General features: G+C 41.1%; 1 protein-coding gene across 1 annotated transcript in view; it reads right to left on the bottom strand.

Annotated features, from left to right (window-relative positions):
- The window catches only part of epas1b (endothelial PAS domain protein 1b), a 143,305-nt gene that overhangs the window by 76,390 nt on the left and 45,986 nt on the right, over positions 1–20,929 (bottom strand). The window contains exon 2 of the mRNA XM_028820680.2: positions 2,090–2,280. Coding sequence (XP_028676513.1) covers positions 2,090–2,280 — 191 coding nt within the window. The remainder of the gene's footprint in view (positions 1–2,089; positions 2,281–20,929) is intronic.

Here is a 20,929-nt window from a genome sequence, read left to right as displayed (position 1 = left end):
TTTGTTGTTTGGTGAAAGTGAAATTCTGCGAGAGAACATTTCAAGCCCCGCGAGACAAGAGCTTATGCAAAGAGATTTGGAAAAGTCCTGCCCACATAACCACACACACGGTTCAATCATTTCTCATTTGTGTGAATGCTATTGTCAGACACATTTCTTGTGGAGAGAAAGAAACGATATTCACTCACGGGCAGGTATACGTTGCATTGTCACGATGGAATTCCAAAACCGGAATCAAAATTGAATGCGTTATTGATGAAAAGGTAAAAGCGAAAAGAGATTGAATATATGGACATAGGTGACATGACAGAAGTATGTAGACATTATTTGGCTTTAAACTTTAAGTCGGAGACTTGTAGATCGTCTAATTCGTGTTGCCATCAGGGAAAAGTAGTGTTTCTACCCAATGAAGAGGCCTATCCGTGAGAATTAAAAGTTTTCTTGTTTGGTGAAAGTGAAATCCACGTATGTGTGCAGCAGAGACGTGAAGTTGCTGGCATGTAGCATCGGCGGGGGGGTTGGCGAGCAAAACGAGCAGGGGGTGAAGCCCCCTAGTCTGTAAAATTAAAAAACCAGGTAAAGGTTATTTCCATGCTCAAAAAAAAAGAATGTTACAGATATCTTTTAGCTGCGCAGCCTTTTTTAAATGTGGTCAGTCTTCCTTTTATTTTTCAGCATGGAAATAAGAGTGACCTTATTTTCTGATTTAATGTTTGTGAGTGCTGCGGTGGGTTGGCACCCTGCCCAGGACTGGTTCCTGCCTTGTGCCCTGTGTTGGCTGGGATTGGCTCCAGCAGACCCCCGTGACCCTGTATTTGGATTCAGCGGGTTGGAAAATGGATGGATGGATGGATGTTTGTGAGTGTCTTCTTCAAGGAAATTTTCATGCTCCTCACGACATGTATTTTCAGAACCAAGGCTGCAGTCGATTGTGCTGATTGTCCTGGCATAAACTTTAGATCTTCTGGTGGGAAAATAGTGTGCAAAACAAGTCTTTATCATATCACTTCCCATGATCCTCTCTAGCCAGGCTTAGAGGTCAGCTACTAATACAAAGTGATTATGGAAGAATGCCCCTTAGGCAGAGTCAAAGGAAGAGTTTAGTGGGGTACATTATGGCGCTACCATAATTAAGGCTAGTTATCATCAGGCTGAACTCTCAGGAGATAAGAATCATCTTTGGAAAGTGTTATCCCACAGTTGATGGATTACCATGTTTCAGATGCTATCTCAAGCTGAGTTGAGGCACTCAACAGCTATTGAAAGAGTGAGAAGGTACTGGAGGAGGAGGACAGCTGACTTGTAGGTGTGAAGATCAAGCACAAGTGTCACTCGGAGGTGTGATGGAAACTGAATTTCACTCAGAAGTGACACACTGGTCACAGATAAACACAACAAAGTCAATACACTCGTTTCTATATCAGAGCAAAACTAATAACTTTGCATAGCAGGAGCAGGTTTACAGGCTGTAAAAAGGAAAAAAACGAGGTGCTTGCAAGAAGCATGTGTCGATGAAAGTCTGGTATTCAGCAGGGCAGCTGTCCAATATAATGTTATAGTTCCCATAATTTTATAAATATTGTCAACCAGGGACAATAGGAAAACCCTTTCGGAAGGGAAAGACACAATGTGGCCGAGGGACAGAGTGAACCTCAATTTTTAAAGCATTCAAATGTCCTCTAGCACAAATGACACAAATAAAAAATGTAAGGGTTATTGTTTTCACTGCTGTCAGTGCTGGAGGGTGTGCCTTGGGCTTTATGTCAGACTGTCAGCAACCAAATAATTAATTAAGTCCTTAATGGTGAGATCGCCTAGCAACATAAACCTTGAAAACAGTAGCAAAGTGAGGGAAATGAAAAAATAAGCACATTGACAAGTGATAAGCACCTGGCGACAGGTCTTGATGGGCCCAGCAGAGACCTGCTCCGCTGGGAATGTTCTCAGGTGCACCTGAGGAGCACAAACAGGTTTGGGAACACCTTACAAAAAAGGACCGAGAATGAATGTGCTTCTGCTAATCAATTTTTTTTTCCTAGGGTGCATCCTCCAGGGGTTAAGACTTGAGATAAAGAAACGAGTTGCTTACTTGATGACAGGAGCTTGCGAGTCCTTAAAAAGCTGATGGTCAGGCGCATGATGGAAGCTTTGTCTAGGTGGGAGCTGATGCTGTGAGGCAGAGGCAGCTGGTGTGCCAGTTCGTAGAAAACCTCCGTCTCCTTGCTCCGCCGACAACGGGCAGCATCGCGAGACTTCTCTTTCCGTCTCTCTGAACTGCTCCTGTTGAGGATTAAGGACAGAAATGTTATGATGTTTTGTATTGTGATAAAATAAAACAGCCCTATCAAACCAACTTATGCATTTCAGGTTAGTGTAGACAGTAGAATTAAACACGGGGCAATAGGAAAACCCTGGATAGGACATTATTTCACAGCCATAACCACTCATGTGCACAGCCACACTCACATGGGATCAATTTAGAATTTGCAATTAACTTGGAATATGCAAGAAGAAAACAGAGTAAATTCCAAACAGACTGCAACCAGGTGCAGGATTTGAACCTAGGATGCTGACCACTGCACCCCCTTGTTCTCCACCTATTATCTCACACAAGCTTTAACTCTTAAAAGATAAAAATCCACAATTATACTTTCTTTAGCTTCTCAAAACCTTCAAAAGATGAAATTTGCCATTGGGTTAGGGTTAGGGTTAAGTTAACTGTCACATAAGGAGATGGTCAGGCTTGCTTCTGTTGTTTGTAGATGGGCTGCAGTACAGTACAGTGTTTCTAAATGAGGTTTGTGGTACAAGTTACAACAATTAGTGAGCGTTTTATTTTTATTTAACCCTTATGAAAAAAAAACCCACCAGGTTTAATATAACCTCTGTTCACTTATCCATTTTGTGAATCTGCTTTTTCCAGTATAATGATGTACTCATTAACCCCTTTTTGAAATATCCATCCATCCATTATCCAACCCGCTATATTCTAACTACAGGGTAATGGAGGTCTGCTGGAGCCAATCCCAGCCAACAAGGCAGGAAACAAACCCCAGGCAGGGCGCCAGTCCACCGCAGGGTATGCACACACACACCAAGCACACACTAGAGCCAATTTAAGATCACCAATGCACCTAACCTGCATGTCTTTGGACTGTGGAAGGAAACTGAAGTACCCGGAGGAAACCCACGCAGACACGGTGAGACCATGCAAACTCCACGCAGGGAGGACCCAGGAAGCGAACCTGGGTCTCCTAACTGCGAGGCATCAGTGCTACCCACTGCACCACCGTGCCGCCCCCTTTTTGAAATATCTGCACAATATTTCTTTATTTATATATTTATCAAGTAATTGATTGATAGGCTGTATTATTTGCCATGCGAGTCTGCATTCTTAATTTTTAAGCTTCTGCTACTGTATGCATCTGAATTTCCTAATGGGATTAAGTCTGCAGTACTAGGGTGTTGTACCATGTTAGTCATTATGGATGTAGTGAGAAGTCAAGCAAAATTACTTTTATTTTACAATATGCAAGCTTTTGAGGCAGATCAGACCCCTCTTTGGGTAAGATGTAATCAAGATGTACAATTTGCCTGAAGAAAGGGTCTGAGTTGCCTTGAAACCTGGCATATTGTAATCTTTTTAGTAAGCCAATAAAAGGTGTCATTTTGCTTGACTTCTCACTACACCCATGGGATTAATAAAGTTTATCTGATCTAATCTAATCTAATCTAATCTAATCTAATCTAATCAAGTCACAGAAAACCAGAGCCTAAACTAATTGCAGTCAGTGAAAGGCAATAAGTAGTTTGGGATGCCAGCCTGTAGTGCACAGCTACGCTTATTTCTACTGGTCCAATTTACCATCAATTAACCTAAATTCCACGTGAAAAGAAACTGGAACACCCAAGAAAAACCCAAGAAAAAATTCAAGCTCCTTAAAGAATATGACGGTATCCAGGACTGAATCCATGTGCATGGAGCTGTGACATAACTATGCTAATCATTAAAACCATGTACTCCTCCAAAAAAAAAAAATATTTTTTTTTAATATTTAAACAAAGAAATATGGCTAGTAACTCAATATCACAAAAACTAATAGAGTAATCTTTGAACATAAAACAATTTTCCAGCATCCATGGAGTTCATCTGATATTGACAGTAGACAGAAAATGAAGTTACAAACATATAAATGCTAAGGCCACAACCATTACCTGCATAGAAGGACCAGGGAAGAGAGCGTCGGCAGGGCAATACCTTCCCCGGGACGCTAGAGGGCAGCTCTCCTGGACGGCTGTGGCACTATGGATTCCCACAGGGTATGCTGGGAGTTGGAGTTTGGCACAGCCCTGTTGGGTTCCATGAGGGCCACCAGGGGGAGTTGCAGAGCCCTACGTGGGCTGTCATCACACTTGGGAGTGATTCCAGGTCCGATTAATGAGCCACCTGGAGCAACCCCAGGGCCATCATAAAAGGAGCCACCTCACTCCATTCTGGAAGCCAGAGTTGGGAGGAAGAAGGACAAAGCTTGTGAGGGAGGAGTGGAGATGGTAGGACTGTGAATCGGGTGCTATTGGTGCTTTGTACTGTGCTGTGCTCTGGGGAATGAGGAAGCTGTAAATAAAGTGTGTTGTGTGCTGCACTTGTGCCAGGTTGGGGTGGCTGTACACACCCCGGTGGTCCACAATACCTGTAAGTAATGTGGCTATATTTACATCAGTGGAGTGGAGGTGGAAGGACGAAGAGAGGAAGAGAAAGAAGAGAGAAGAAGCTGTAAATAAAACGTGTGCGCTGGACTGGAACTTGTGTCTGCCTGTCTGTGTCGGGTTAGGACAGCTGTACGTGCCCCCAGTGGTCCACAGCTATCACCAAAGTGTTAAGTAATGTAGCAGACAGTAAATAGTGAACATACAGTCAGGGCCAGATTTATATGAAAAGAGGCCCTAGGCTATTCCACTTATGAGGCCCTTTCACCTTCCATTTTTAAGTTTGTAAATTACATGAGAGATAATAAAATTTTGCTAACAATTTGAATGTAGGCCCCTCTTGATCTTGAGGCCCTAGGCTGAAGCCTAGTTAGCCTATAGGAAAATCCGGCCCTGCATACAGTAGTTCTTCTGCCAGTCTAAAGTACCTAAACACACTTCATTTAATTGTAAAAATGTTCAGAGCAAGTTGGCAGTTCTGCATTAATACAATATCAATTCACAAGTCATAATTAAGATTAAGAGTAGCACTTGTTTCAGGCTTTTTTTATTAAATCTATCCTCCAGCCCATTTTCTGAGTCCACTTTTTCATATAAGGAAGAAACAACACTACACCAGAGCCTGTAACAGCAAGACTTGAGACAAAGCTGGAATCACCTTAGACACAATGCTAGTCTCCTGCAGGTCACATTTGCACACTAATCACAATTTACCAGTTGAAAATCACCAATACCCCTATAGGGATGTGGACAGAAACCAAAGTAGCTGAAGAATATCCAAGCAATATTATTACTGATTGACAGTCAATGCGACTCACAAGTGCTGATGTCAGCATATCTCTGCAATTAAGGTTTAGTTTGGTTATGACTACAATTTCTGCCACATTTTAGTCAATCTGACTGGGTGTAATAGTGACTCAAGATGTCAGTCCCTACCAGTTTTGTGACACACCTTCTGAATTTTTCCCTTTTAAACAAAAATGCATTGTCTGTCGCTCAGCTCATTTTCAGGGCCCAATCAAACACATATAGTAACAGTACTTAACAAAAACATTCAATCGTCACAAAGACAGAGATTTAAGAAATTATTTAACCACAGTTCCTGGATCTGTGAAGTAGCAGCACAAAATTACTGTACTATCATGATGCCAATCTACCTAACCTAAACATGCTAATTCCATTAGATTGCAGGAAGCTGGAGCCAAACCTGGCCACAACAGACACAAGCCATGAGCCGCCTAAGGACAGGGTGCCAGTCCCTTTCAAAGCACATTCACCATAAGTCACTCACAACAAGGCAACATTAACATTAGCAGCTGAAATGTGGGAAGAAACATGTCGCCCTCAGTAATTGGTCTGGAAATCAAAGCAAAGTTCCTGGAGCTGGAAAGCAGCATCAGTAATTCCTATAACACCATAATGTTGTTATCTAACATCAAAATGAATTTGATTACACAGCATTGAAGACGATTTCAGCCCTTTTTTTTTTGTTTTTGGTTGCAACGAGTCCTGGCTTAACCTTTTATTACTACTTAATCTGGTCTTTAATCATTACTAAAATAACACACATTAGTGTAGCAGGTCATTAATTCTGGAAAAAAAACAAACTTTGTGCTTTAAGCTCTTTATTAATGCAATATTAGTGCTGCTCAAAAAAATGAATTTCTACCTCTCTTCAAATCTCAACACTATTATTTTAATTAACGACGTTGGCCTTACTTTTCTTTCATTCGGTTCAAAGACAAACACTGTAACGACAAGTGCAGGTCAGCTCTGCCACAGATGACAGCCCCTTTTGCCATTTACAATGACAAATATCTTGTCCTTGCTGGGGTCACTTCCACAAATTGCCACACTAGATCTGACAGCACATTGATAACTATTGTCCTTGTTGTCAAAAATTAATCACAAATAAAGCTGTGAGTACATTAACAATAGATTTTAAACCTGCAATTTTAAAAGGAGAAATAATGTGACATTTGACCAAAGCTTAAACATAAAAACATGTTTTTACTTGAAGAAGTTGTTCTGTGGTTACAATACATAAGCATTAATAACATTTGTTTGCAGAAAGGTCCCAATCTTCTCTAAAAAGAGTTCTTACATCTTGGTCAAGTTTACATACTATTTTGGATGATAAATTAGACTGGACTGCCAATACTGATGCTCTGTGTAAGAAAGGACAGAGCCGGTTATACTTCCTTAGAAGGCTGGCGTCCTTCAACATCTGCAATAAGATGTTGCAGATGTTCTATCAGATGGTTGTGGCGAGCGCCCTCTTCTACACGGTGGTGTGCTGGGGAGGCAGCATAAAGAAGAAAGACACCTCACGCCTGGACAAACTGGTGAGGAAGGCAGACTATATTGTTGGCATGGAGCTGGACAGTTTAACATCTGTGGCAGAGCGACGGGCGCTCAGCTGGCTCCTGTCAATTATGGAGAATCCACTGCATCCACTGAACAGGATCATCTCCAGACAGAGGAGCAGCTTCAGCGACAGACTGCTGTTACCGTCCTGCTCCACAGACAGACTGAGAAGATCGTTCCTCCACCAAACTATGCGACTCTTCAATTCCACCCGGGGGGGTAAACGTTAACATTATAAAAAGTTATTGTCTGTTTTTACCTGCATTATTATCAATCTTTAATTTAATATTGTTTTTTGTATCAGTAAGGTGCTGCTGGAGTATATGAATTTTCCCTTGGGATTAATACAGTATCTATCTATCTATCTATCTATCTATCTATCTATCTATCTATCTATCTATCTAACATATAGTGCCTTTCGATTCTATCTATCTATCTATCTATCTATCTATCTATTTAAGCATTAGCATGCAATGTCACACATTGCATCATTAGTTTTTACCTTAGACCAGTGGTTCTCAAACTGTGGGATGGGCCCCCTTAAGGGGGTGCGAAGTAACAAAAAGGGGGGCGCGAAGATGTGAAAAAAAGAAAACAAGAATCGAAAATATGAAAAATACATCTATTGAAACCAAAACAAATTAACTTAAACTACATTCTGATACTAGAAAAATAAATATAGAGTTAGATAAATGTTGATAAAAGGTAAGTAGGTATAATAAAATATGCATCTATGATATATCATTAATTAAAAAAGAACAAATTGGTATTAGTGGGCTCCTTTCAAAAAAACGTTAGGGGGGCACGATTAAAACTGTTATGAAAACTCGGGTTGCAAATACTTAAAGGTTGAGAAACGCTGCCTTAGATGTCTTTTGCTACCTGGTTAGACAGTTCCTGTATTGGGATGCTGCAGCGTTTTCATTAAGACTTTTCTCAATTAGCCGTCTTCATTATCTGTTTTCATGAATATGAAGCAACTAATTGTGTTTACAGGCTTCACCCAGGATATTTCCTAAGGCAATGCGATTCAGTTTTACTGCCGTCAGTTAACTTGATGAATTAGATGTTCTATCTAAGTACTTATCTGTATAAAATATTTATTGTGTTTTTGTTGTTGTTGTTGTTTTAACAGGGGCTAACATTATTAGTTCACTGGAGCTCCTTACTCTTGAACATTCTACATGCAATTGCCCATGTGTAAAATATTCCTGCCTTAGTTGAATACTTCAAATACCAGGCCTTCAATGATCTCCTGGGCACAGCCATCAGCAGTGTGTCTGTCTGTGGAGAGAATGTCAACCACGTCGAGAGGTTTATTTACCTCTGAAGCAACTTTCATATCTCTGGAGACTCTTCCTATGAAGTCAGTAGACAGATTAGGAGAGCATGGGGGGAGTCATGAGCTCTCTGGAAAGGGGTGTGTGTCGCTCCTGATATCTATGCAAAAGGATGAAGGCCCAAGTCTTTAGAGTCCTGGTGCTTCAGAAGTTGCAAGACATGGATGCTATTCAGTGATCTCAGATGAAGACTGGACTCTTTTGGTATTGTGTCTCCTTGGAGAATCCTTGGGTACCGCCGGTTTGACTTTGTGTTGAATGAGCAGTTGCTAATGGAATCATGAATGAGGAACATTACCTGCATTGTGAGGGAGAGTCAGTTACGGCACTACGGCCATATGGCGTGATTCCGGCTCGCAGGATCCTCATTGTTGAGGACCCAGAGCTAGCAGGACCAGGCCAAGGGAACACTCATGTAACACCTGGCCGTGGCAGATAGAGGGTCATTTCCGGAGGATGGGACTGGACTGCGTGACTACCAACCAGGATCTCGAGCTGTTTCATCATGTGGTGGGTGTGGAAACGTGCTGTACCAGTCCATGCTCTCCAACCTGACCTGACCTGTTGAATTCTTGCTTTTCTTAGTGACTGACATTGGGTTCTGTTCATGGTAATTCCAAAACATAATTTTACAGGAAACTGTATTGCTTTGAATTGAAATAGGTACTTAGTAGGAATAATGGAAATTTGGGTTATAGATATAATTTCTCCCATAGGACATCCTATAAAAATGGTAGTTTCAATCAGATTTGAATCTAACACTTCAGTCTTTAGTTTAATCCTTTACAAATTTGAGGGTTTAGATTAAACATAATATAGAAATTGAAACAAAAGCAGCATATGTAAACAACAGATCAGTCACTTTAGAAATTATTTTTGAGTGTATGGCTAGTTGTATGATCACTTGGGGATCAGGGGAATGCAATACTGTATAAGAAACATCACCTGGATGCACTGGGACACATCATCAGTGATGTATCCTGAGGTCATCGGGCGTTTTGGGTCTCACAACATCATACACCCTCGCTCAGGCAACCCAGCCAGGGTTCATCAACCCCCAACTTGCATCCCAGTAGCGATCCACGGACCAGCCCTCTTTATCCAAAGCCACCTTGAGGCTTTCTCTGCAGCTTCACTTGCGGATTTAATGGCCCTCTTTTTGGCCGCATCCTGTTATGCCCAGCCATGTGAGGACTCTGCACAGTGAACGTCCTGCAAATCCTCTGCAGCCAACTAGATTATTATTATAATTAGATGTTTATGATTTTCATTTGTTTACATCAGTGAGTCCCCAGGACAGAGTTTGGGAACCACTGGTTTACATCATTCACTCATGCACTAATTTCATGCTTTTGTCAGTTGTATGATTAAGCTATTTTTTTTCTGTATTTTTTTTATTTTATTAATTTGATTTTACCCTGAAAGCCATAGCCAGATAATAAACTTCAAACTCTAACCATGATTTACTTGAAATTATAAACAGGAATGATGTTTACAGGCAGCAGATTTACATGGCCCATGTAATGAACTGAACGTCTTGGGGTTGTTTTGTCCCTGTAAATGTGTTGTAGTGACCTCTTTGTAACACCTACGCTCACGGCCACAGTGACTAGCACCCGGACTCGAGCTTTATAGTGCTAACCACATCATACTTGAGCTTTGCTGAAGTTTCCTCCTGCTCACTCTCCACACCACATATCATGCCATGTCTTTTTCCTCCTTCACTGGTCCATACACCTTACTGGTCAATGATGTTCTTTGTGTGCCCTTCCTATTCCCTATGCTGGTGGTATTCATTTGCTTAAACCAGAAAGCCACAAACACACAAAAGGAATTGCACCTTTCTGGACGTTGTCTCAGCACTGAGTTGAAAAAAGGATGCGATACATTAGTATCCTGTATCATTGTAACAAAAAAAAAACAGATATGTCAGCTAATTTTCTTTTTCCTACAACATCATCAAATTTTAATCTGATCAGTCAAAGTGTTTTTTAGATTTTGGAATATTTAGTTTTCTATTGTAGGGGTTATTTTTATCCCTAAATACTGATATATGATATGTCCTTTCTTATTGGATACTTACTGCCCTAGATGTACACTCCTGCCAAATGTCATAATTTTAACAAAAAAAAAAAGTGTGTGACAGAGTGAGTCAGTGAGTGTGTGATTGAGTCAGTCAGCTTTGCCTTTTATATATATATATTAGGCCTGGCAAAGTTAAAAGCGTTAACTTTTGTGATTGTAATGAGTTAAAAAATAGCGCCGCATCAAGTGTCAGGAATGAGGCAAACTCCTCAGACAGTGCTTTGGATGGATAGATAGATAGATAGATAGATAGATAGATAGATAGATAGATAGATAGATAGATAGATAGATAGATAGATAGATAGATAGATAGATAGATAGATGTAAGGCACTATATAATAGATAGATAGATAGATAGATAGATAGATAGATAGATCGCTAGATAGATAGCTAGATAGATAGATAGATAGATAGATAGAATTTACTTTTAGTATAGTAGGCAGGCTTAGATAGATAGATAGATCGCTAGATAGATAGCTAGATCGATAGATAGATCGCTCGCTCGCTAGATAGATAGATAGCTAGATCGCTAGCTCGATCGATAGATAGAATTTAATTTTAGTATAGTCGGCAGGATTAGATAGATAGATAGATAGCTAGATCGATAGATAGATAGATAGCTAGCTAGCTAGATAGATAGATCGCTAGATAGATCGCTAGATAGCTCGATACTTTATTAATCCCAAGGGGAAAAATCTTTGTGAAGTTTTAATGTATGCCCATTTAAGAGATGCTTATTCTTTCAATTAATCAGTCTTCAGCAGTGCATGCAAAGTCAGCAGTCATTTCAATCATTTATTTTTTTTACTTTGACACGTTTGTCTCTCACATGGGAAAGGTTTTTTATTATTATTATTATTATATGCTATGCCAATCTGATAATTAATACATTGGCCTCTTTCTCTTATTTCCTCTTTTAGGGAGGCATGCAAATTCAGGTTGTACTTGCTCAAGTAGTATTTTGTTAAAAGTTCAGGTTTAAGGTCATTTGTTTAAGTTTAAACTATTCCATCAATTATTTTTTAATTCCTTTGTGTTGATTCTAAATTAAATGTGTGATTCAGTGTATATTTACTTCATGATTTATGCATTAATTTTATAATTACATGTGTTATTGTTAGATGCAATTACTTGTGCTTAGTCCAAAGAAAAAGACAAGTCGTCAACTGTGAAACAGAGACTGCAAGATAAATCAAAACACATCAAAGCTAATAATACAAAGAAATGAAGAAATCAAGGTGCCAAGTAGTCTTGAGTATAAGAACTCAGCCAATAATATCTTTAAATAAATTCTGACTGGCCACTGACTTTTAATATTATATATATATATATATATATATATATATATATATATATATATACATATATATATATATATATATATATATATATATATATATATATATATATACGTACACATATCTACTGTAGATATCTACACCTCGACCTTCAGCTAACCTTCAGCTAACTAAATCACCTAAATACAAACACTGGTGTTATAAACAGATCATTTTTTAATAGTTTGTTCCTGTGAAAGAAAGTTTACTAGATCAAAAATAAAAACCAGAACTTTCTTGATATTAAAAACCATGACTTTCTTAATATTTTAGTTTATAATTTAAAAACAGAATAAGAATCTGAAAATCTAACAACATCACATTAAAGTTCGAGAAATTCTGAAAAGAAAGATATCAAACGTATATATGTAGGCTTTAAAATAAGCCTGATTTAAAATGTGGCAAAAAATGTCACATAAAATTGTTGCACAAAATCGTTGCACTTTTAGGCTTAGGATTTTACACATATAGGGTAGATATATATCTATGTATATATGTATATGTATGTATATTATATACACACACACACACACATATGTACATATACTGTATACGTATACAGGGTGGAATTCAATTATGTATAATGTTGCATCTACACTCTCACTGATCCTCGCCAAGACTCCTGAGACCAGAAAGTTTGCATCAGGCATTTGTCTCCTTGATAGTACATCTTGCCTGAAGAAGGGGCCTGAGTTGCCTCGAAAGCTTGCATATTGTAATCTTTTTAGTTAGCCAATAAAAGGTGTCATTTTGCTTTGCTTGTCTGCTGGAGCCAATCCCAGCCAACACAGGGCACAAGGCAGGAACCAATCCCGGGCAGGACACACACAAACACACCAAGCACACACTAGGGCCAATTTAGAATCGCCAATCCACCTAACCTGCATGTCTTTGGACTGTGGGAGGAAACCGGAGCGCCCGGAGGAAACCCACGCAGACACGGGGAGAACATGCAAACTCCACGCAGGGAGGACCCGGGAAGCGAACCCAGGTCCCCAGGTCTCCCAACTGCGAGGCAGCAGTGCTACCCACTGCGCCACCGTGCCGCCCTATGGATAATATGTGTCTATGTAATGCGCTTTGAGTGTCTAGGAAAGCACTACATAAATGTAACTATCCTTCTCCTCTGAGACTGCGACAAAGCCTGCTGAATAGGTATACCCCTATTTATCTGTTGCTATGTTGAAAATATGCTGTCAAACTGTTTTATTTTTTTTCCAAAATACTCCTATACATAATGTATTGCATTTGAGACCTAAGGCCTGCGTATACTAAGCTCAGCTCTCTGCTTGTCTTCTGCCACTTCCACTCCTCTCTCACAAGCTCTGTCTTCTTCCTCCCGACTAAGCATATACAGTTTCAGGCAAATCAGTTTGTTGGCACAAAGCAGGTAGAACACTAAACTGAATAATGGACACTCACGTCACATCAACGTGCAGACATCATAAAGTTGCTGTTTTATGGGAAAATGTTACAAAGATGTAGCCTAATTATACATGAGACTACACAGAAAAGCAGTGATTGAAATAAGGAAACAAATCTATGCAAATATTTAGTAGAAAAACTAAACAAAGCCATACATCATAACAAACACGTAGGCCATAATAAACAACGGCTTTATCTATCTCCTGATCATTGGATTAGTTAAAATTAAAAACCTGCAGCCCTCCAGGGCCAAGTCTTCCCAGTCCCGATGTTGAATTATGATCAGAGATACCGAAAAGTGCCAGACCTCACTGGCGAACATAAAAAGTGACAGCTTTGCACTACCTGAACCCATCCTTAATAAGACTGTCCTGTCTGCTATATTGCTTTTGAATCCAAATCAGCACAATAAGGCTGAGCAGTATGTTGCTTTCCTGTTGTCATTGTAAAAGAGTCTCTAGCATTTTTTCTTTAAATTTGACAACTGCTCCAGGAATGAGTAACTGCACCATTCTCTGTGCCTATCTCCCCAAAATGTACACCATGTGTCTTTCACATTTTGGGAATTCACAGCAAAGTGTTGCTCATTATAAAAGGACTTTCAGCATTACAGGGGATTAAGGAAACAAACCATTGTCATTCCGTTTAACGAAAGGAACTGAAGCCTTCTCTGGAAACCTTGGGTGTTGTTTGCTTAAAGCACACTTTGACCAAGGTAATTTGGAAAACTGACATGATATCCAGGGTGATATGGGGATAGTAGTTAAAGCTGCTGTGTCATGGCTTCAAAAAACTGAGTTTGAATCCTGGTCCGGTTAACATCTGGGTGTTTTTTTTCCTGAGTATCTATTTTTTGCCCCCATCCCATGCACATTTTAGTCACGAGTGTGTAAATATTTCCTGCCATGGGCTAAATCCTGCCTTCCGCCCAGTGCTGCTGGGATTTCCTCTATCCCTCCACATCTCTGAACTGGAGTTAAGTGGGTATGAGAATGAATAGATTGATTACAGTTCTGTCACATCCATCCATCTATGTCTTTGATAACCCAAGTGTGAATGGACAGTGACTGACACCAAAATTACTAATATTTTACATAAAAACATCAACCAATGGGAAGAACACTACCAGCAATTTAAAAAACGAGAAACCATTTGTGCCACAGTATTACACAGTTTCCCCAAACCGCTTCTATATATTAAACTGAAGACATTTCTCTTCTCATACTACAATTATCCCTCACGGCTGCTTGCACAAATTCTGTACTCTTATAGAGATGCTACATGCCTCCAGGCAATGAGACCCTAAAACAACATGATGCCAGTTTCAGAGTCACACAAAAGATACCCGCCAATTTTATCCCTTTCTGTTTAGTTTTCCTAATCCCCCAGACCTATGAGGGACATGCCATCTCTAAATATATGCTTAGCCTTCTGACGTTTGAGCTCTCCAACCGTAAGATTATGGGGTTTCAACACTCAAATGTAGACTGTCATGCTGTTTGATCTTTTCAATAACTGCAGGCTCGCTGAACTGCCGGCAACTACAGTCGGTTGTCACAATTTTAATGGGGAAATTACAAATTGTGTGAAGCGTCCAGTTCTGCAGTGGGAGGCCTAGGTGATACTTAGCGGTCACCTAGTGGTCCACTTACGCTATGTATGCAAAACGTTGGATTATGCATATATCTAACAGCTCTCTCTGTATTCCTCACTGCATCACAAAGTCTAAGTGAATTAATGATTATTCCACGGGTAGGCCATGACTAAAGTAGTAAACTTAACATAAAACAAAATAAGAATCTCTTTAAAGCATTAGCAACTGTATCCTTTTCTAAATTGTGCAAATAAATAACTTTTTGGTAAGTTGTAATTACACTAAGTATTCTACCGTTTAGGGGCGGCACAGTGGGTAGCGCTGCTGCCTCGCAGTTGGGAGATCTGGAGACCTGGGTTCGCTTCCCGGGTCCTCCCTGCGTGGAGTTTGCATGTTCTCTCCGTGTCTGCGTGGGTTTCCTCCGTGCGCTCCGGTTTCCTCCCACAATCCAAAGACATGCAGGTTAGGTGGATTGGCGATTCTAAACTGGCTCTAGTGTGTGCTTGGTGTGTGGGTGTGTTTGTGTCTGTCCTGCGGTGGGTTGGCACCCTGCCCGGGATTGGTTCCTGCCTTGTGCCCTGTGTTGGCTGGGATTGGCTCCAGCAGACCCCCGTGACTCTGTGTTCGGATTCAGCGGGTTGGAAAATGGATGGATGGATTCTACTGTTTAGGTTAATGAGGTATATCAAATTGGCTCTAGTGCCCTTTCCAGCACCATTTCCTGCACTGTACCCAGGGCTGCTGGGTAGGCTCAAGCTCCCTGTGGGCTTAAATAGGATTAAGCTGCTTTGAAAATGTATGTAGAAACATTGGAGAGGGTGAGGAAGCAGAGAAATATGAGCATAGTGATAACCCAGGGTAAATGTATGCCACCAGTTTTATGAACACAGTTACACCCCGAAAGCTCCAAAGCAAAACAATTCCATGCAAATAACTAGGCACTGCTATGAACAGAAAGAGCTGAATATACCAGAAACGCCAGTTTGATCCAGCATGGCACAGTACAGTAAGGTTTTGATTGTATAAAAACACGTCACTATTCTCTGTGATGCTGTAGGACAAACAATACAAACTACTCTTTTCTTCCATTTTTAAACCAATTATACTATCACCAGAGGTGATGGTTGCAATTGATCCTGGCAGCACTGAGCATAAGATATGGAATAACACTGATAATACAAAAAAACAATTCTAATAGAATATTGGCACAGCTTTCAAGTCATAAAAGAGAACACTAACAACATCCACACTCGTTTCTTCATGTTATGTTACATGTCCAAGAAGAGGCTACGTGTAGAATTACCACAAAGCTTTAAATGTAAGTGCCCAGGGAGAGTCCAAAGATCTAGACCATGTTTCTGTTGTGCCATGCAATCTCTAGCCCAACAAGGATTAGTGTCCAGTTTGTGGTGATTAAGACTCTTTAATAAGTGCTTGGGGACAGTGGTATTAAATTACATTTCATGTTACTGCTTCAGGACTGACCCAGCATGCGACTCTCAGAATGAAGCAGCAAATCTGATGAAGGTTTTTGTTTGCTTTTTTAACCTCCCCAGCCCACGGAGGTCCACCACACTTGGCACCAGATCTATTTGTTTAAAAATGAGAATGTTTAGTCAGAGAGAGGAAGTTACAGATAGCTGCCCTTCAGGGTCAAAGCCACTCAGGGTCCACAACTGAAGGCAGAGTCACTGCTCTGTGGCTAAGGATGTGCACTGGTATCTGGAAGGTTGACGGTTCAAATCCTCTTACCGCCAGAAGGGCTGGGCCCTTAACCTGGGCACTGTACAATGGCCGACCATGGGATCTGAACCCCTCCCAAAGGTCATGCGAAAAGACAGTTTCCCCTCAGGATTAACAAAGTACATCAAATCAAAAAAAGCCCACTCTCTCAAGAAAAATGAGAACTTGCAGGAAATATGATTACACAAATGGGAGATCATTAACATTGTCACAAATAACAAAGCTTTGCATTAAAATAATGCACTTCAACACAGAGCTGGCAATACAAGGCCTGAGCTGAGGGAAACAACATTTTTGGACTCTCTTCTAAACATTCACAGTTAACACGCATCACCAGCAAAAAAATATATATATCTTTTAATCTAACGTAAAAACAATCAAATGTTGAATTTCTTCAAGTAATAATTTGACAATGAAGCTACATAGGGTTGCCACCCGTCCTTTAAAATACGGAATCGTCCCGTATTTGTGAATGAAATTGCGCGTCCCGTTTTGAATCAATACGTATGCGTCCCGTATTTTTTTGTATTAAAAGTGGTAACCCTAGCTACAAACCCATTGAGACCATTTCTAACTTCCAAGTCCAAGCCCCATCTAAACAGAATTGATACTAAGAGGCGTCATTTTAAAGCAAACCTAAATCTAGAGTAGTCTGCACAATCATTTTTTCAGTCTCACACAAGAGGTGGCAGAAACTGGACATTTGTGCTCCTCGTTTTACATTGGATACGTGACGCCGAGGAATACGCCGAACTCGCGGTGACATCAACATCTGCGCAAACACGCAGCCGGCTGACGAGCTCTTGAGAGTCCGGGAAGAGTCTTCTTGCATAAGAACAGATTTATTCTTGTGAAAGAGGGTCGTGTGAATGCCTGAGTGCAGCTCTCCAGGGTTTTCTAATTTCTACCAGCGTTTTTGCGCAGTGTTGAGGTCTCACCCGCAGCAATCAAGTCCAGATCCAAGTGGGTGAAGCAACGCGCTATCGGCGCATGCTCCCAACCTGATAACCTGTTTTGCGCACCTTTTCGTGACGTAATTGACTGCGATTCGTCAATATGACTCGCGAGAACAGGGGGCGCGCGGCTAATTTGTCAGTGTGCATCGCCTTGGCTCGCCTCACACTTCTAATAGTGCGTTTTGAGAAAGGCGGTTTTACGGCTATTTTTGAGATTCGTTTTTTTGTTTCAAGGAGTTGATTCCTTAAGTAATGGTTCCTTCATATGGTTTGGCTTCAGCTCCCGAGTCCTTGAACTGTTTCCGTAGGGCTAAAAATGGCAGGTTGGTGAACCCAAGTACTAGGCACGTGTGTATTGTATGATAAAACTTCATTTTATCGTTGAAATACGTTGACATTAATAACAAGCAAACAGAATTTTTTCAGGTTAAGGTAAAATAACTATATGTATAATGCCTTGTATTGCAATTAGTCAAATGGACTGTAAATTAAGATGACGTTTTATGCCCAATTTTATGTTCGACTGACTTGTGGCCGAGTTTACAAAGTGCACATACGGTGCTTGCTTATTTGTATTATGTCAACGAGCCTCCAGCATTCATTCATTCACCCATTTTTTTAAAACTTGTTTGTACTGTGCTTTTCATGATGATCATAGGGAGACGCATCATATCCCAGAATAATTGGGTGCCTGGTTGTGGGGCCCATTTACGCACACAGCCACACTTTATCATGCTGTGCAACAAGGTATTAAAATGCCAGCCAGACCCCTGAATAGAGAACAGCTAGTGTGACAACATTAACACAATCACAGGTGGTGTGGTGGCTCTGAGGCTAGGGATCTGCACTGGCAATCAGAAGGTTGCCAGTTCGAATCCCGTAAATGCCAAAAGGGACTCTGCTCTGTTGGGCCCTTACGCAAGACCCTTAACCTGCAATTGCTGAACGCTGTGAGAAAAGCGCTATATAAATGCAAAGAATTATTATTATTATTAAACAACCAGGGCAACCACAGGAAAAAAAAATGAGACTTGGATTACAGAAAATGTATGGAATTAGCCACTTTACACCAGTTGCTGGTTAGTGGCCCTAAGAATGACCTTTGGCTACGCCACTCAAGTGTTCTGTGGCTCTTTGCGCTCCCAGCCACTTAAGTCTTTTGCCCTCTCATACACACCGTCCGACTTCACTCATCCAGGGTCAGGGCCGTCTTAATGCATGGGCACTCTGTGCAGCTGCCCCGGGGCCCCATGCTAATCTATGTATGCTGTGACTTGCTGAGTGGTTGTGTAGGTAGGGGCCCCAGTGGATGGCTTTTACCGGGGGCCTATAATCCTGTTAAAGATAGCCCTGTCCAGGAGTCCAAGGCAACCTGCATGTCACCCATTCCAACTGCTCTGTGAGCCAACCCAAGACCAGTGTCTACATCTCAGACTTGCCTGCAGTTACACCTCTGGGACAATGGACTCAAACTGCTGGAAGAAGTGTCCAAAGTGTTGTGTCTGTGCCCCCACCAACACTGCTTGCCAAGCTGTTTTTATGCCAGGTTCTCATGGTATTCCCAAATTTTTGTCCATGTCTCAGTCACCTCAGGAGCATATCCCTCTCTGGTCCTAACCCAGGGGTGCAACAATATAAATACCAGTGGTACTCCAGCAACAGATTATAAAATTACCAGTAGTATCTCAGCAATAAAGTGTTAAATTGCCAGTGCCAGTCCTTTGAATCCCAGCAACAAAGCAGAGAATGTGAATCTGTTGTTGACAGATAGAATAATCATACACTGAAGACCCAAGGCCTATTTCCATCTTTTTAATCAAATACTGTAGTTGTTTAATTTCATATTTTACAATTCTGTCCCAGAGCCTCAGAAATGTATTCATTAGAAACATGAAAGATTAAGAAGATAAATATTCAGAACACTGGGTGAAAGGGGTTACTGTTGCCATGTTGAGAATTGATACAATATGCTCATATTTAACCTATCTATGTACTCTGTGTGCGTTTATAAATATAAAGAATGTGGCAGCCGGAAGAAGATATATAATAACACACACATACTTCTGTATGTTTGTATATATATGTATATATGAATGTATTGTGGTGCGCGGCTGGGGGTGGTGCCCAGCCGGGACGCCCAAGAGGACAGGAGGAGGGCTCATTCCTCCTCCGGACCACGAGGGGGCGGCCACCCTGGTTCCTTTGAGGGCCACGGGTGCAGGGCTTGGAAGCCCAACCCTGTAGGGGCCCGTGGTCTCCGCCAGGGGGCGCCCCCATGCCTGAAGGACCCGGAACCCCAACACTTCTGCCACACCAGGAAGAACTGGGAGGAAGAAGATTGGGAACACCCGGAGGGCTTCCGGGAACACAGCCGGCACTTCCGCCACACAGGGGAGTGTCTAGGGAGTGTCGGGGATCACCTGGAGCCCATCCGGGCACTTATAAAAGGGGCCGCCTCCCTGCAGAGAAGGACTGGAGTCGGGTAAGGAGTGGACAAGGTTTTGAGGCAGGAGAGAGGAGGCGGCCGCCTGAAGAGCAGGCAGAGAGAGAAAGAGGCCTGGACTTTGGGGGAGATTGGTGCTTTAGCACTGGGTTGGTGCACTTTATTGAACTGTATTTTAGTGTAAATAAACGTGTGGTGGACTTGAATATGGTGTCCGTCTGTCTGTGTCCAGGCAGCTTTTTACAGTATATATATATCTCTAGATAGATATAGAAATCTATGAATGGCAAGAGCAACTGTAATGGGCCTACTCTTTTGATTGTGACATTAAATCACAAAATGTGAACTCATTTAAAGAGTATTTCAGTACCAGCATGCATTTAGAAAAATTTCCTGTAGCATGAACCTGCACATGTAGAGAAGCTTCTTGTAAAAAGTGAGATGTGGGATTTCTGGATCTGAAGCTTTGGCAATGGTGAAATGGGAGTGCTTACATTAATGTTATTACTTTTAGGAAGCACCATTTTTGAAGGATAGTTGTGAATGAGAAGGTCCTGTGTATATGAATAGACTACACATTGAGACTGCAGCTTGAAAGATGTATTCTTGGAGGAATGTTTACTGACAAGGCTACTTGTAACTTTAATTGCAGGTTGGCCAGTTTGCCGTGGCTGGGGAATATCTCTTCTACGCACTGAATATGTCCTCTTTTTAATCCCTTATTTGTGTACTCCATTCATGTGTATTTATACTAGGCTTGGGAAAGTTACCGTGTTAATTTTTGCAATTAATGTGGCCTGTTGAATACGTTAAAAAATATCGTCACATCCACTGCTGGCAACGAGGCAAACGTCTCAGACAGTGCTTTGGTCAGGGCGACATTTTCATGTTTTTTTTTTTTTTAATATTATGATACTGTACAATAATACAAA

The sequence above is a fragment of the Erpetoichthys calabaricus genome, chromosome 15 (assembly GCF_900747795.2).
Source record: "Erpetoichthys calabaricus chromosome 15, fErpCal1.3, whole genome shotgun sequence".
NCBI lineage: Eukaryota > Metazoa > Chordata > Cladistia > Polypteriformes > Polypteridae > Erpetoichthys > Erpetoichthys calabaricus.
The sequence above is the reverse complement of the archived record's forward strand: the minus strand, read 5'-3'. Positions and strand labels throughout refer to the sequence as shown.